The 17,266-nt window shown below is 41.3% G+C and overlaps 1 protein-coding gene across 1 annotated transcript in view; it reads left to right on the top strand.

Annotated features, from left to right (window-relative positions):
• LOC109470424 (citron Rho-interacting kinase-like) overlaps positions 1-17,266 on the top strand; it is a 77,123-nt gene that overhangs the window by 5,277 nt on the left and 54,580 nt on the right. The window contains 7 exon segments of the mRNA XM_019769367.1: positions 5,213-5,371; positions 6,119-6,246; positions 9,385-9,547; positions 10,916-10,969; positions 12,290-12,469; positions 13,928-14,022; positions 15,746-15,902. Of these exon segments, the coding sequence (XP_019624926.1) occupies positions 5,213-5,371; positions 6,119-6,246; positions 9,385-9,547; positions 10,916-10,969; positions 12,290-12,469; positions 13,928-14,022; positions 15,746-15,902 (936 nt within the window).

The following is a 17,266-nucleotide window of genomic DNA, read 5'->3' on the forward strand; positions in this document are numbered from 1 at the left end:
ATGTTCCTGAAACCTGGCTTTTTAGAGACCTCTCCGTTTCACCAATATAAGTTTCCTGGCAGGGCCCCCTGTTATTCTTGCCCTGGCAGGGGATGTGGTAGATGACACCACACTTCTTCTCTTTGGGGGTTTTATCCTTGGGCGCAACAAGAATGTGTCTTAAAGTAGTGGTGGGTTTGAAACAAGTTGCAATCCCGTGGGAAATGAAAATCCTCCTGAGAGCTTCAGACAAGTCCTTGATGTATGGCAGGACCACCAACCCTTTGGACTTTGTTCCTGCTGAGGGTTTGGTGTTAGGAGGTTTTGGGCAGGTCGCTTTGTTGATGGCCCACTGGGGGTAGCCACAAGTTTTTAATGCCTGGGTCAGGTGGGACTTCTCAGTCTCTAAATCCTGTGGATCTGACACTATGGTGTTGGCTCTGTGAAATAGAGTCCTAATCACCCCTAGTTTGTGGTCAAGTGGATGGTTAGAGTCAAAGTTTAGGTATTGATCCGTGTGTGTGGGTTTCCGGTAAATCCGTATCTGTAGTGACCCGTCCTCCTGTATGACTGTAAGGGTGTCAAGAAAAGGTAAAGATCTGTTCTGTTCCTCCTCAGTAGTAAACTTAATATCAGGGTCTAAACTGTTCAGAAAGTCTGTAAATTCCTGTGCATGTACTTTCTTCAACTTCGTGTGAGTGTCATCAACATAACGATACCACCAAAGTGGGGGGTGGGGGCGAGTGTTAATAGCCAACTGTTCTAGATGTTCCATGTAAAGGTTACAGACAATGGGAGAAACTGGGGAGCCCATTGCTGCACCATGAATTTGCTGATAAAACACTTCATTGTGTACAAAGTACGTGCACTCCAAACAGATCTTTAAAAGGCTTACAACATGTTGGGGAGTGAGAGTTGTACGTTGTGCTAGTGTGGTGTCGTTCTGGAGTCTACTTGCTATAACATCCAAAGTCTTATCAATAGGAACTGAGGTAAACAGGGCTGTAACATCGAAGGATCTGAGTTCCTCGTCCTCTTCTACACGTTGGTCTTTTATGAGTTCCGTAAAATGTTGGGAGTTCACAATATGATGGGGGGACTTGCCAACCAAAGGAGAAAGTATGTCAGCCAAGAATTTTGCACTGGGGTAAGTAATGGAACCAATACTACTAACGATGGGTCTAAGTGGTACACCAGTCTTATGAATCTTTGGAAGTCCGTAGAATTTCGGTGGAGTGTCTGTTGTAGGGTAAAGTTTTCTATAGGTAACTCTATTGAAGCCCTGTTCCTTCTCAATTTGTTGTGAGACACTTATCAGCTGTTTCTTGTACTTAGGAGTCGGGTCTGTCTTTCCCAGTCGGAGATACGTGTTTTCGTCGTCGAGTAACGCTCTACACTTCTGTTGGTAATCCTCCCTGTTTAACACTACTACGGCACGTCCTTTATCAGCCGGAAGTATTAGAATGTTCCGGTCTTGTTTCAGGGATTTTAGAGCGGTTCTTTCCTCTTTGGACAGGTTGGGGGTGATCTTCCTGGGGCCCCCGAGAACCTGGGAAACCTTAGCGCGTAGAGAGCTAGCTTCTCTCGGGGCGAGTTTTCTGCACGCTCCCTCGGTCTGCGCGATAATGTCAACAACCGGAATTTTAGGCTGTGTAGCGGCGAAGTTCAGTCCCTTCGCGAGAACGGAGAGTTCCGGGTCGTTGAGTATCCTGTCAGAACAGTTCTTGACCCATTTTCGGATACAATCCGCCGCTAGGGAAGGTTTGTTGTTGTCCTTCTTTTGAACTAAGTGCGCGAATTTATCCTGTTGACGTGATTTCGCAATGGAATGTTCCCGGATGTACGACCTTTCGACCCTTGACCTGACCTCTGTTACAATATCCGCCGGAAGAGCTTGGTCTAGCGTGGATTCCAAGCGAGTTTTCTGATTGTCTAAACGCTTGAGTTTCTGGACTGTTTGACCGATACGTACGTTTAAAAGCTGTTTTTCCGCACGTTGTAAGATATTCCTAGCCTTTTCTCCTCGTACAGAGCTCGATAGACTTTAAGACACATTCTTGTTGCGCCCAAGGATAAAACCCCCAAAGAGAAGAAGTGTGGTGTCATCTACCACATCCCCTGCCAGGGCAAGAATAACAGGGGGCCCTGCCAGGAAACTTATATTGGTGAAACGGAGAGGTCTCTAAAAGCCAGGTTTCAGGAACATACACGGCCTAGTTCTGCCAGTTCAGAGGTGTCTCAACACATTCACATTGAGTCACCCGGACACCATGTTTCACTAGACACTGTAAGGATTTTAGACACTGAACAAGACTATTTCTTGAGAGGGGTGAAGGAAGCCATTTACATCAGGGCCCATCACCCTACATTGAACCGCGACGGGGGCCGACATCGTCTACCAGATACCTTTGACCCAGTGTTGACGTCACACTTCAAAGAAGCCACGTGACAAGCTTCACTGGGTCAGTCTACTGAGGAAGACCAGAGTGACTGGTTGAAAGCTCTAGGTGAGAGAATTTTCGTGTTGGATCAAAAGTTTTAACTTTAAACATGACTGGCTTTAGTTTATTTGTAAAGACTTATATTGGAAGCCACCAGGATGAATTGTGAGTTTCATTACAGCTTTTTCACATTGCTATCAACATGTGAAACTAGAGTTTTGCAATGTCATACCTCCATGAAATGTTTACTGTCTTTCTATATTTTATGCATGGTGATGGCCACCTGTAAATGACTTACAATGTACAATCCTGCTCATGAGTAAACTTTTTATGCAAAATATTCATATGGCCCCAACCTAGTAACACACAACTCGCTGGCTAAATCTTAGTAAGTTTGATATTGTTGGTCATACGCAAGCTAGAGACTAATTTTTCCTCATCAGATGCAAATGAGGTCCTGATTTAAATGAATTACATTTAGTGACGTTCACCCTCACTGAACTTCCAAATTTCTTCTTAGGCCCTTCGCTCCAGCTGGAGCATAGGCCATCGACGACAGATCTCCACTTCACCTGCCTCTGGGCTGTCTTTCTCAGGTCCTCCCAGCTGTTGGCTGCTCTCATCTCCTCCTCAGTGTCTCTTCTCCAACTGTTTCTAGGCCGGCCTCTCTTTCTTCTTGCCTGTGCTGTGGGTTCCATGTTAGAGCCTGGTGTGTTATGCTGGATGGTGCTTTCCTCAGAGTATGGCCTATCCAGCCCCATGGCCATTTCCTTTGTAGAATCTGGGTTTCTGCTGCTTTCTGCCCTGCTCTGTTCCACAGTTCCATGTTGGAGATTCGGCATCTGATTTTATAGATTCTTCTAAGGCAGGTATTCTTTGCTGTGTTGCCTTGGTTGATCTCGAGGTAAGGACAGACTTGACATTGGAGTTAAAGATTCTGAGTTTGGTGGTTGTGCGGGTCTCTCTGGCTGCCCAAATGTTCCTGAGTATGACGAATGCTGAGTCAGACCTACCTTTGCCTATTCCGGATGTCACGTCTCTAGATCTGTCAGATAAAACACAGCATATTTATAGAATTTCTCATTAGTTATGCAAATTAGATCATGATTTGTGATTTAGTTATGTCAGGCATCACTTATCATAAGCTACACATGTACCTATTATACAAAATCATGGCGATCCATCAGCGTTTTTTTAGTAAAATATCCTCCATTGAAGATTTCTGAACACTAGGGGTGAGTCCAGGTCCATAAAAATTTGATCGATCCGGTCCGAAAAAGCGAAACGTCAGTGGACTGTTTTTTGGACCAGAAAAAAACATACTTATACTGACCGTGATGATCACTACACACAAGGAGGCCCCCCAGGATAATTGAACTTCCAGCGTTAAAAAAAGAGATTTAGTTTCTGTCTCATCATTTTGCAACTACGTTATGTTTTGTGCCTATTTCCGTTACCGACAGACATCTAGGAATCAAATTGGAGAAGTCTGCAGGCCGCGTTTGGTTTGGATGGAGCTGAAAATCACTAAGTACATGTACATGTAGGCACCACATGCCCATACTTTGATGCACATAAATTTTCACTCAAAATGAGAAATTAGCGCCCAACAAAACGGGCTGTTACCATGCACTGCTGCATTGCTTTTGTGTACTTGTCAAATCCCAAGGAAAATACAAAGAAACTTCTGTCAATCAGTGCACAAAACAACCATGACGCTATTTGAGAGATTCTGGTCAACCCTATACTTCAGCATAAAAGCCTGGGTGATGATGGAGGGTTGACTTGGACAGTTGCTTTCCAAACTGTAGGCACAGACTTTACCTTTTGTCATTTATATTGGGGCTCTATATAACTCTATACACTTTACACCTCTGATCATACAAGATGTTATGGCCCAAGATGATCCTAATGTTGCACTTTGTTGAATCCTTTTTGTGTTGTGTGTTTGTAAGACTTACAGTGGTACTATTTTTGGGCAGCAAGTAAATTTTATGGATGACATCCTCTGCAGACTCCAGATCTAATGCGATAGGGTGAAAAAAAAAACAAAGCGGGCAAAAAAATCCTTTATTTTCAAATTTTGACATCACAAACCTTGTTAAACAAGAAATGATACCTATACTGTGCTATGTTCACTGCATACTGTTACAGCATCCATTTCTCACTGAAACAACTTTGAAAAATAAAAATTTTCAATCAGTGTACAAAATTGGTTTTGATTCATTGGTAACATCACATGTACACAGCCACCATTACATGTAAAAGGAATGAAATACATCACTGCATCAAAGTAAAAGACAAAACATTAAATCAGAGCCCTGTCTTGTCTCCTTTCATCTTATCTGTGCTATTAATGTTCCGGCATGACAACAGACATCTTTGCCCATTTTCGGCATGTTGACCATTGTCAGACTCGAGGGCAACAAATTTCTTCTTTTTTCCCCCAAAATCGGACGAAAATCAATGTGGACGCTGATGTCATCCTTAAAATTTACTTGCTGTGGCTCACATGTAAGTATAAAGCAAGTTTTCAACAGGTAGGTTGAAATGTTTAAGTTGACAGAGAATGTACAATCTTTGACTTCCTTTTCTTTTTTTTGTGATGTCTTTGATTTACATGTAAGTGCCCACCCCAGGTCGGCCAGAAAAGTCACTCCTAGGCACTTGGCGACGCTTACGACTTCCAGTTGTATCAAGGATGTAATTTTGTCTAGCAGGCACAAAGACTGGCTGTAGCAAACAACAGGCACTGTTTGCATGGGACTAAGTATGTTTCTGTTTTACAACAGGAGAAATACCATCAGCTGGAGACCAAAGAGGCATCTCTGAGGAACACACTCCAGAAACTGCAGACACGACTGGTAGAGAAAGACAGTTTGTCCAGTCAAATGGAGATGGAGAGAGATAACATAGAAAAACAGATGGTGGACTATGTTACAGAAATAACGGTAACCAGTACTAAGCATATATAATTGTCAGTATTAATTTGTCAGTAACATTCAATTTCAGGGAAAACAGACATAGAATTGAGACTATGAAAGAACTAAAGCCCCTGTCACACATTTTTGCGTATGTCCGTCCAAATTTTTCCATTACTGTAAATTCCTGATGAACTTTCCCACTTTTGGAACTTTTCAAAATATTCAAAAAATTTCCGAGGTCCAAACTCTGTTAAGAACCATAAAAAAATCAGGACAGATTCTTTAGTGAAAATTTTAGAAAGAATAATTTCCTTTGCTTGAAGATTTAAGATTTCTTCACAGCTTATCATTTTGTACAAATAACAAATGCATACAAAGCCTGCTGCCATTGGAACCCCAGGCTAGGTAACTATTTTTCAACTTGTTTCCACAACCACTACTCACCTCAGAGCAAATGTAATAAAGATCCAGCATTCTACAGCTTTTTGAATCATGCTTTTGGTATACATACAGACACACACCACAGACACTCCACTGTCACCCTGCCAAATCAAAAAATCTTCTGGAAAAGGCAATTCAGCTGAAGAACAGTTTAACTTTGTCAATGACATTATGAATGGTTTATTTTTCATTCACACAAATAGCCCAGCTTAGAAATGTGACCCTAGCATACAGGAGTGAGAAACCTCAAAGATGTTGAAAACTGTGAGGGAACACTAAAACTAGATGTTCATCAGAGGTGTAAGGAGTTTCACCATGTTGTTTATGTTGTAGAATCTAAAGCGCTGCTTGGAGCTGGAAAGAAATCACCTTCTTCATACGGATATGAAAGCCATCAATTTGTTGGAAGAAGTGCGGCAGCAAGGGAAGCTAGCTCAAGATCTGCAAGACCAGGAGTTTAAGTAAGTGCTACCTTGTGCCTTGATATTTTCAGAATGATGATGTGTCACCTTTGTCTTCAGTAGTTTGCAGATGTATATATAGTGGCAGTGTCATGTGATGCATGTCAATCCTCAGACCCTGGACCATAAAGTCACAGGGTCAATCCCTGCCTTCTCCATTTTCTTGCCACTGGTACATGTTACGATAGCAACAAGATTTCCACAAAGCCCATGCCTATTATCGCCAAATGAGGTTAACCATTATGAGCGACAATTTATTAATATTTCCAGAGTCATTGATAATGCAAAGAAGATCCTCATTTGGGGTCGTGTGGCGTAGCGGAAGAGTGTTCATCTCAGAACCAAGAGGTCCCGGGTTCGAATCCTACCTTGTCACTGATCTTGTGCCCTTGGGAAAAGCACTTTACATGACTTTCCTCACTTTACTCAGGTGAAAATGAGTACCTAGCGTTGGTTAGGGAAGTCCCTCAGATAGGTGTATAGGAGTTATTTTGAGCTTTTGCAAATTGCTACAGTAGAATGCAAAATAGCCATAGCTGGAACAGCAGAGCAGAGCTGGCGTTCTCGGCCACCACGTGTACATTGTACAGTAGGTTAGAAACCAATACAATTTTTTCACCATGATAATGATTGTGAATCACACTGTAGCATTCTGCAAATTCTGTATGCCTAACGTTATTTAGTTTGGATAGAAACAGACAATTGCAGAATGATGTAAACAAGGAAAATCTAAGATTTTATACCTCCGGGTTGTTAGTTATTGAAGGAGGTGTACCTCCTGCAGGAGTATTGTGGTCAGTCAGTTTTTCGTGTTTGCAGCTAAAACACACAGTTCCCTTTGTTTAATCGGCATGTAATTTTATACGTCGTCTGCAAGCATGCCGGTGATGATGCACATACATGTATTTTTATTTTCACCGTAGCTGTTTTCCTGGTCAATGTTAAATTTCAGGAGCACCCCTACATTTAAGGGCATATTGGACTGGCCGAAAAAAGAACACGTTTTGAATAGGCCTAGGGCAAAGGTCAGGAATAGCGCAGGCGCAGAGGGCCCAGTTCTAGTATATAGAGATGGCAATGTAATGTACATGTAGAGTGTAAAGAAATCTTTTTCTTGGGAAATTTTGTTGTTTTGGACTTGGATGTTATAGGTAAGGGTTGTAGTATTTTCATTTTGGTGAAAAAACAGACTTGCAGCCATGCATGTGCTGTCTGGCTCGCTGAAGAAGATATAGGTTTACATGCGGTCATCAGCTGTCCAGAGGGTTCAGGGGTCACTTCTCAATGTTCGGATAGTATTCTCACATGGTTTAGGTGCGTAGGATTTTTTCATTTTTGGTGAATGGAGACTTGAGAGGTTTGACTACCCTGCCAATGTACATGTATGTTCTTCAAGGTCTAAAACTCAGGTATATGAATTTTTGACGACGTTGTTTTGACGTAATTCCCATATATTAACATAGGAAAGCCCTATTACTAGGCTGTGCCCAATAGCGGGCTAGTTTCCTGGTTTCCTTCAGGCAGACATTGGGGTGGGGCTGTAATTAAACAGCTGTGGGTCGCCTGTTCTTATATAAGTATAGGGCTGTTTAATTGTAATAAATACAATGTATGTTTGCAGCTCAAAGTCATAGTTCTCGCTGTTGTATTTCTATGTAATTGGGCATGTGGTTAGCCATTATGTTCATGATGATGCATGTTTTTTTTTTTTCTTAGTAGCAGTTTTCATATTGACGTAAATGCATATTTCAGAAACACCACTATTCAATGACAGTCATGCAGTATATTCTCATTGTTAGACTACACCAATTTGATTGATTTGTTCTAAGATTTTTTCAGGAAAAAAATAAAAACAGACATGGGCATCCTCTGATAGTCCCAAAAGGAGTGAGACAATTTTTTTCAACATATCAGGCTGTTTTATAATAAATTATTCAAACAATGAATTTTGAACTTTTAATGAAACAAATTCGTTTATATTCGAATGAAGGCTCATCTGTGTTGGTAGAATCCATAGTAATAGAGTTCAAGCTTGTTCCAACACAAAGAAATAACTCACCATGAATTTTCGGTTGAACTTGTCAACCATTGTCAGATGAATGATGCACTCGCTGATCACTCTCCGGAAGTCAGAGGCATGATGACGTCAGGAGCACATCAAAAGTGGCGGGAAGACTCTCCCACCATCATGGTTCAGAGAGGGTTGATGGGCCCTGATATAAACTGCTTCCTTCACACCCCTTACAAAGTAGTCCTGCTCCGTATCTAAAATGCGCACCTTGTCAAGTGATACTGTGTGTCCGGGGGACTCAAAATGTATGTGTTGCGACACTTCCGCCGTGCTAGAATGCCTGTGTTCTGAGAATCTAGCCTTGAAAGACCGTTCCATTTCCCCTAATAACTACATGTATGTCTCTGGGCACAGTACTAGTCCTGTGATGTTTTGTCCTGCGCACCGAATTTGGTATACAAAATAATGTATCACCCCACACTTCTGTTCTTTCGGGGTCTTGTCTTTAGGTGCCACTAACAACTATCTTAATGTACGGGTAGGTTTGAAACACGTTTTTATTCCATGTGTCCCAAAAATTCTCTGTAGAGCTTCAGAGGTGTTCTTGACATAAGGTGGGACGACTTAGCCCCCTGTTCTGTCTTGTGGAGGAGTTTGAATTATGTTCACATACATCCTATGTAATACTATGTGATTGTGATTTTTAAAAATGAAGCAGGTTATTCTGAGAAGCAATAATTATAGAATTTGTGTGGCCTAACGTATACAATAGAAAAGTAAATTACCTTTTACTAATTTATCTTCATGTTGAAAGTGGATGTACATTGTACAGACTGATGATTTCCTGTTCCCCCCCAAAAAAAAAATTTTATGGCTCTCAGTGGCCAATATGAGATGTTGTCACATCGGCGCACCAAATCCGTAAGGTGTTTTTGGCACCTTGACAGACAGATTAGCCTAAGAGGCTCGGTGGGCATCACTCCACTGTATAGGTGAGGAAGTCGTGTAAAGTGCTTAATTCCCAAGGGCACAACGTCGGGCCACGGTGGGTATTGAACCCGGTACCTCTCGGTTCCGAGTCCAACGCTCTAACCGTTGCGCCACTGACGCCACGTTTCCTGTTCCAGGGCTGAGATTAATGCCCACAGACAGACCATCTCCCAGCTGGAGCAGGACAGATTTGTGGCAGCGAGGAGGGCGGAGGCGCTGGAGAAGGAGCTGAGGCAAGAACAAAACTCACTGGAGGCTTCCAAACAGAAGGTGGCGGACCTTCAAACAAAGGTTTCCAAGGTTGGCATTAAACTGGCTCTGTTCAGTCATGTTGGAGCAATTGAAGTCATCACTGTCTAACATTGCAGACTTGACTAGGAGTGCATCATCATCATCAGGTCGGGCGAATTGCCTGGACCAAGTCCACTCTTTCTCGCCACGCCGCTCTATCCGCCATTAACTGCCCTAGGTGTTCGGCCCTCACCCCAGCATCTTCAGCAAGTTGGTGGACTAGGAGTGCAACAGGCCGAAAGTGGCCTATTGTTGTCAACTACATGTCAAAAGTGTTTCATAGTCCTATTATTGAACATAGCAGATGTATAGAATTTCCTTATCGAATATGCAAAATAGATCCTGATTTGCATAATTGTAATTTTATTATGTCAAGCATCACTACAGCTACGTACATACCAAAAATAATTACAATGTGTCAACCGATTCTTTAGTCATCCTCTCTTCAAAATTTTGAAACAAACCATTCTGCAGTTCCAGAACAAGCTGCTAATATATATACAAATGTATAATGTATAAGGGCCACAACTCATACAATATTATATTTCTTTCTGAACACAATAGCTATCTACATGTATGAAATGAAAAGATGCGATGAAAAATAATTGAGTTATAACGTCAACCCACACCAATGTCCAAAACAATTACATGTATACCCTTTTGACGAAGGCAACAAATGTATGAACTAAGTTTATACAGTACGCCAAAAAGCAGTTACTCAAGCAACTGGATATGATTTTGAAAACGTCAGACGTTTCAGCTAGTATCCACTAGCTTTCGTCAGTGACTGAGAGACCAGAGGGGAAAACAGGTTATGAAAGATAATATGAAATATTGAATGAAATATTCATGAATATATGAAAGAATGTACAACCCCACCCTCAACAGGGAAGGGGGGCTACGGGTCGATCTTTCCGGCACTTGGGATTTGGCACTCCCAGCCCCGAGAACAGACAACACTTAAGCTCCTGTTCTGTATAACAGGAGCTTTCAGACTAATTTGCATCATCTTGTCTTGACTTGTCTGACTTTTGTTCCTTTTTCGACTTCCAAAAATTTGTCTTCACTTTATTTGCATATCAATCAGTAGGTTGTGCTTATAAACCTGTTTTCCCCTCTGGTCTCTCAGTCACTGACGAAAGCTAGTGGATACTAGCTGAAACGTCTGACGTTTTCAAAATCATATCCAGTTGCTTGAGTAACTGCTTTTTGGCGTATCGTATTACCTGGATGTCTAACCTTCATCGACGTAAGTTTATACAGTATTACTTATCTGAAACTGTTTGTGTCTCTTAAATGATGTTGCTTTCAGAATTTTAGGCCTAACACTTGAGTAATGGAAACCTGTCTAAAACTATTCTTGTTTGTGTTTTTTAGCTTACAGCAGACAGCATAGCCAAAACAAGTGAGCTTCAGGAAAAGTTGGCAGAAGTAAGTTACTTTAGGCCACATTAATTTGATTTGTTGGTTTGACAAGAGACGAAAAAAATAAAAACAGCCCTATAGGCATCCCATGATAGCCCCAATTGCTACATGTATGACAGGAGCCAAAATCAAATCAACTTTATTGCTCAACAACTATAACTGGTAGAATGTATGGCAAAAAGAAATACATTGAATTTGTAACAAGGAGCCATGACGTCAACATACCAGGCTGGTTTGCAATTCAAACAATGAATTTCAAACTTTTAATCAAACCACTGCATTGATACATTGTGTAGATAGAAAAACTGTAACAACTGTGAAAAGAAGGGACTTCCTTCAACGGCTGTGGCCAAAATATGATTTATTAAGCATTTTGAAGTTGATTCAGAGGCTTAAATGTTGTTTTTTGCAAATCGGAAAAAATGAAGCGACTGAATCTGTGAACCAACAAATTAGATTGGTGTGGTCTTACAAATGTATCTTGTGTTAATGACACCAAAATTCAACATTCAACATTCAACTAGCTCTATATATTTATCCACGAATGTACATTGTAGTTTAAACAGATATAGAGAGTGTGAGATCATCAATGAAAATTACACTTACATGTACCAACATGTCACTGCACGAAATCCTATCTTTAATAAAACCATTTTTAAAGGTAACACTTACAGTTACAGTTGGGACCTTTACACAGAAATAATGTATTTTGTGCAGTGTGTATGTTGCTGGCAGGGGTATTGCCTCCCTCGTGTTACCGCTGGCCTGGTGGAGTCTGACTGAACCCATGTGGCATTAGAGGTCGGGGACCCGGCAGATAATTACCTACTTTGATCCCGAGGGTCCCAAAGATCCATTGTCCGGAATATAGCCTACACTACTGTAGTTAATATATATAACTCAGCAAGGCCATGTTGATTTGATTAATATATGGATGACATCCTCTGAGAACCCCAAAACTGTCATGCTAGCGTGTGAATGAAAAAAGTTTGGCAAAAAAGTTGAAATCTATGTGGTCATGAAGTTTGAACAAACACAGAGTATAGTATGGCAAAAAAATTAGACTCTTCATTTTCATTTCTTCACATTTTCTTATTTTCCTTAGTTGGAATTGGCATTCTATGACATTAGTATCCTTTTCCAATATTTCAATATTGCAATTTATGGTAAATATTTGCTAATTTACCTGCTTGTACCATTTGTTTTGGGAAGCGGACAAAATTCATGCATAAACTATGCAGATGTCATCCATAATATATTATAATCAAATCAATATGGCCCAACTAAAAACACAACAAATTGCTCCTTCTATTGCAATCTTTGCAGGGCTTTCGCGAGAAGGAGGCTCATAGGGAAAACAAGGAGCATGAACTTCAGGCCAGAATCGAATTTCTGGAAAACAAACTTAAAATGACTGAAGCCAAACATAGTGCAGGAAAAGAGGAGACCATCAGACTACGAGAGGAGCTGAGGGCTCAGACGCTGACCACTGTAGAGAAAACAAAGGTAATGTGCCAAGTCTTTTACCTCTGTGAAAATGAAGTTTTGGATGCGAACCTGTGTGACCTGTATAATTTACAATTGTACATGAGTATACACTTATGAGAGCAGCGCCAGGCGGGCTGGCGTGATCAAGGCGGACCTTGAGCGTAACCAAGTCATCAGGCACCTCGCTGCAGGCATCCCAACCGGAACCAGCACATCTCCCTCGATATCGATCCACTGGGGAAGACGGATGCCCAAAGTGTTTGTGTCTCAGATTCGCAACCTGTTATCCACCTTAAACAAATCCAAGCAAAGGCCACCGTGTCAACCCTCCTCACTCAGATGTAGGAACTGACACGGTCTCCATTGTTTTTTGAAACAGAAGGATGCCAAGAAACACTTACAATGTAACTGAATTGATATGTAAATGAGGAAATTCAAGAACTATAAAGTCCCGTATAAAGTGTTCACTTGTTGAACTTTTCAAAGTCCAAAGTGTCTCAGACTGTCGCCAAAGTCGTGGTGCGTACTTTATTTGAGGTTTGACACCCAGTGCTCAGTCATGCTGACGGGATGGTTTGCCAGCCAGCCGTTCTCAGTGGAAAGCAAAAAGTGTTGAATACATGTACACATGTATGTACATTTTTGGCTCCTAATATTAAATTAACAAAATGACCTGAAGAACCCTTTTACTAGAAAAATAGGAGGGGAGGTTTTTAGAATATTTGTTAGCTAAAAAGAAGTACATGGGGATCTCTAAGAACACTGAAAACACAAATACTTGAAGATAAAGCAGCCATCATAGGATTCGAAGAGATTGGGCCAATTTTTTGTGTGCCTTTCTCGGTCCTGATTTCCCCCCATTGCTGTACATACAACTGTGTGCTGTCTGCGTGTGAAAACGTGGGAAAATGTTGGGATCTGTAAGTGGCGAGTACCGCCTTCGTACAGAATCCAACAGATTTGGGAGCACACAGATACACCTGTAGCACTTACGTTCATGCAGAACTTTTCCTGCTTTCGGGCTGCGGACTCACCCCCCGTGCGAGCCCTGTACAACATGCGAGTGAGGAAACCGTACATAAGCAGTTTATAAGTATGGCCTGTAAATATGCACAGTAACATGACAATCGTACGCTGTAAGCACTTACAACTCACCACTTGAGCAATGAATGATGCATTCAACTGCTCACGGCCAGGCATGTACTCCCTCCCTGCTCTAGCTTGCCCACGTGTTCAGAAAAACATGGCGGATGTGGCCTCCCAATAAAACCTATAGACAAAAAACAGGTACGGTGGGTTGTGACCCTTGCTTAAGCCGACCACTTGTCCAACCCAAATGCAACAACCACAATAATTTATATATAGTACATCCACTGGGGAAAGATCAGGACCAAGAAAAAAGGGCCGTTATGTACATGTGTCGGTTAGAAAAGTTCTACTGTACCTGCTTTGTACAATCTAATATCTCTTTTTCAGCTGGTAAGTACGTTAGAGTCCAAAGTGCAGGCATTGGAGGGTCACGTGACAAAACAGAAGCAAGTTGAGGAGAGAAGACAGGACACATGGTCCAAGTGAGTCAACTTATTAATTATATTATAGCATAATGGGCCAAGTGTCTGCATTAAAAACAGGAGGAAAACTTGAAATTGATGAAAAAGAAAAGCAAACTGGAGCACAGTGCACTGTACATGTACATGTATGTGTACACATGTATGTGTGCAGCTGACAATGTAACAACAGACACAAAGTCTTGACTCAGCTGATGTTACATGTAAATTTAATACATGTAATGTATAAATACATGATGGTTTATACAAGGCCCAGGAATTGTGCTCTAACATACTAGTATAGTACAGCACACACATGATACATGTGCCACTGCGAACACGAAAAATCACCTGACCACAATACTCCTAAAGGAGATATACCTCCTTCACTGAGTAATAAAGGAACGTGCATCACCTGCAGCCTAATAGCAAAACGTATACCGAGTCCAAAAAAAAACAACGTTCACCCCACTGCGAGAAACAGCTGCGAACATGAAAACTGCGACCAGTTATAGTACCTCTCCTTCCCTGGAGGTAAAAACAGACTGTAGAGGGACTGGAACTGGAAACTGATTGGAAGAAGACTAATAGTAGGTTCATGTACAGGTGACACGGCTCGAAATCCTTTTTTTCAGGTATGTGCAAAATTGCACGTTGGCAAAAGTTTTAGGTGCAATTTGAAAAATTTACGTGCAAAATGATATTTAGTCCATTTGCAACGGTTACTGTTTTACTGTGTATAAACCTTCTTAGCCTGTCACAGCATACAAAACTTTATATATCTTAAAGTTTCCATATAGCTACTCAAATGTTTTGGTTACTGTACAGCCAGTGAGGACAGAGGTTCGTTGACCTTAGACTTGAAAAGTTTTTTTGACAACATCATAGATTTTTTGACAACATCATATCTCAGCCAAGGCCACCCTGTTTTGAAAGCTGTACACGATTTCTTTTTCAGGTGGATCCTGCAAAAATTATGTAAACCCACAATAAATCAAACTGACCTTCCTAACTTTGTGTAATTTGGATGATGATTTAACTTTCAAGAAAAAAATAAATAAAAAATCTTATTTATTTGAATTGAAACAAGAAGATAAATATCAAAAGAAACTTCAAAGATACACAGTGCAAACATGATACCAGTATTTTCTAGGTGTAAGATTGCACATTCAAACTATTTTTATGTGCAAATCTTGAGAATCGTGTTCATTTTGCACATTGCACATGGGTATTTCGTGCCTTGCGGTGAGCACCTTGATTGGTTGTACTGTACTACATGTAACAAATGTACATGTAGCATTATTTGTAAATTGTGTTTTTGTTTCCAGGATTGTATTTTCCACTGTGTGCCCAGGTATGCCTGAAAAAAAACAGATCTGTAGATCTGAGACACACTCTGGATAGATAGATAAACTCGAAACTTAAATTTGAGGCCAGAGCCTCGGAGGGAGCAACAAGAGGTGATTTTTTTAGAATAGACGAAAATCAAGGCTCGCAAATGTCATCAGTGTGGCCTTAGCTGTAAATGATGGAATATCATACTACTAGTCTAGTGACACATAGGTTACATAAAGGTGAATATTATTAAACATAAATTGTGAAAATTTTGAAAAAGTTATCGGTAAATTATAGAGATTTCTTACTTGTTACATGCATGAGCATTTCAAGTAAGTATATCAAATGCATGCATATCAGGTGATATCCAATTCCATGATATTGTTTGATATCTCTTAATGGAATGTCACAGACAGCAGGATGTAATGGAGGAGATCCAACATCAGAACCAGCAGCTAGCAGTACAGAAGCACCACCTAGCAGAGCAGCTCACAAACTGCAGGGAAGCAGAGGAAAAACTGGCACTGGAGCTGAAGAACAAAACAACCCTACTATATGAGAAGACAGAGGTATGTTTATCTCTCAATTTTGATGATTTTGATCTTACCTATCTGAGGCTACGGTCACAACCCGCCGTACGTGCTTCTGCGTGCTGTCTACTTGCAAAAATGTGGGCAAACGTAGAGTATCCGTGCGTGGTGAGTACCGCCTCCGTACGGAATCTTACAGATTTGGGAGCACGCAGACACGCCATAGAATTTTTAAGTGCATGTAAAACTTTTTCTGCGTGCGGTCTGCGGATTCACCACCCGTGCGTGCGAGTACGAGCGACGCGCGTGCCCCGTACATGCCGTGTGGAAGAAGCACGTGTGAGTACACTCACTGTAGCCTCCTTACGGTAAAGTTGCAATCGCACAGAGATTGTACGTTGTAAGCACGTACAACTCACCATTTGCGCAACGTACGATGCACGCAACCGCTCACGGCCAGACTTGGTGTGCAGACCACACGCTTATACTTTGCGCAATCGTGCGAGTGACGTGCGTCAACGCCACTCCTTCCCCACGTTTTCGGAAAAAACGTAGCAGACATGGCCTCCCAAAAAACGTACGGACAAAAGGCACGCACGGCGGGTTGTGACCGAGGCTTGAGTGCTTCCAGTGCACGTGACTTCAGTTCAGGGACAATACTCGGGTCTCTTGTGGGGTACCTCAGGGAAGTATTTTAGATGAAATTATTTCTGGATGATATACATACCATGATAACACAATGATGTACTACACACCCCAAGAAAGATGCTCCTTTTAGTTTAGCACACATTTAGAATGTTACGGGTATGGAGCAGTCTACATTATTACAGCTGAATTGATCAGATGAACAAACATTACAATGTCTGCAATAATTTTTTCGGAACTTTGAATGTGATAAGACGAAAACTTGCTTTTCTTCTGAATCTCCTGCCATACATGTACGCATGTATAATTCCGTTAACACCTCCATTCTGAGACGTGAACTTTTGCAACAGTGAACATAAAGTGAACTAGAGAGGCCGACATTTGCTTGGGAGCAAATACAGCATATTTCAGTCCATCTCCCTCCCACGTAAAAGTGGACTATTCCAAACTTACCCCAGTGTAAAACTGGCAAAGATTCTCAAATAAATGAATTATATAGTAGCCATGTAATTGAGAACAAAGATGCAACAACAAGCACATTGAATCTCGAAAGCTTTACTAATCTTCTTACAGGTATGCAAATGCTAACAATGATGAGATTTGATGCATTTTGAAGGTCTTAGGCACATAAAATTGAATGTGTGGGTCATTACGCACGACTTACGTGCAATGTGACCTCAGGTAACCCGCAATGGAACACCTGTTCCATGGCCAACGGCAGATAGAACGTGCCATTCTTTAGATAGAACATGGAACGG

The sequence above is a fragment of the Branchiostoma belcheri genome, unplaced genomic scaffold, assembly GCF_001625305.1.
Source record: "Branchiostoma belcheri isolate BF01 breed outbred unplaced genomic scaffold, Haploidv18h27 scaffold224, whole genome shotgun sequence".
Classification (NCBI taxonomy): Eukaryota; Metazoa; Chordata; class Leptocardii; order Amphioxiformes; family Branchiostomatidae; genus Branchiostoma; species Branchiostoma belcheri.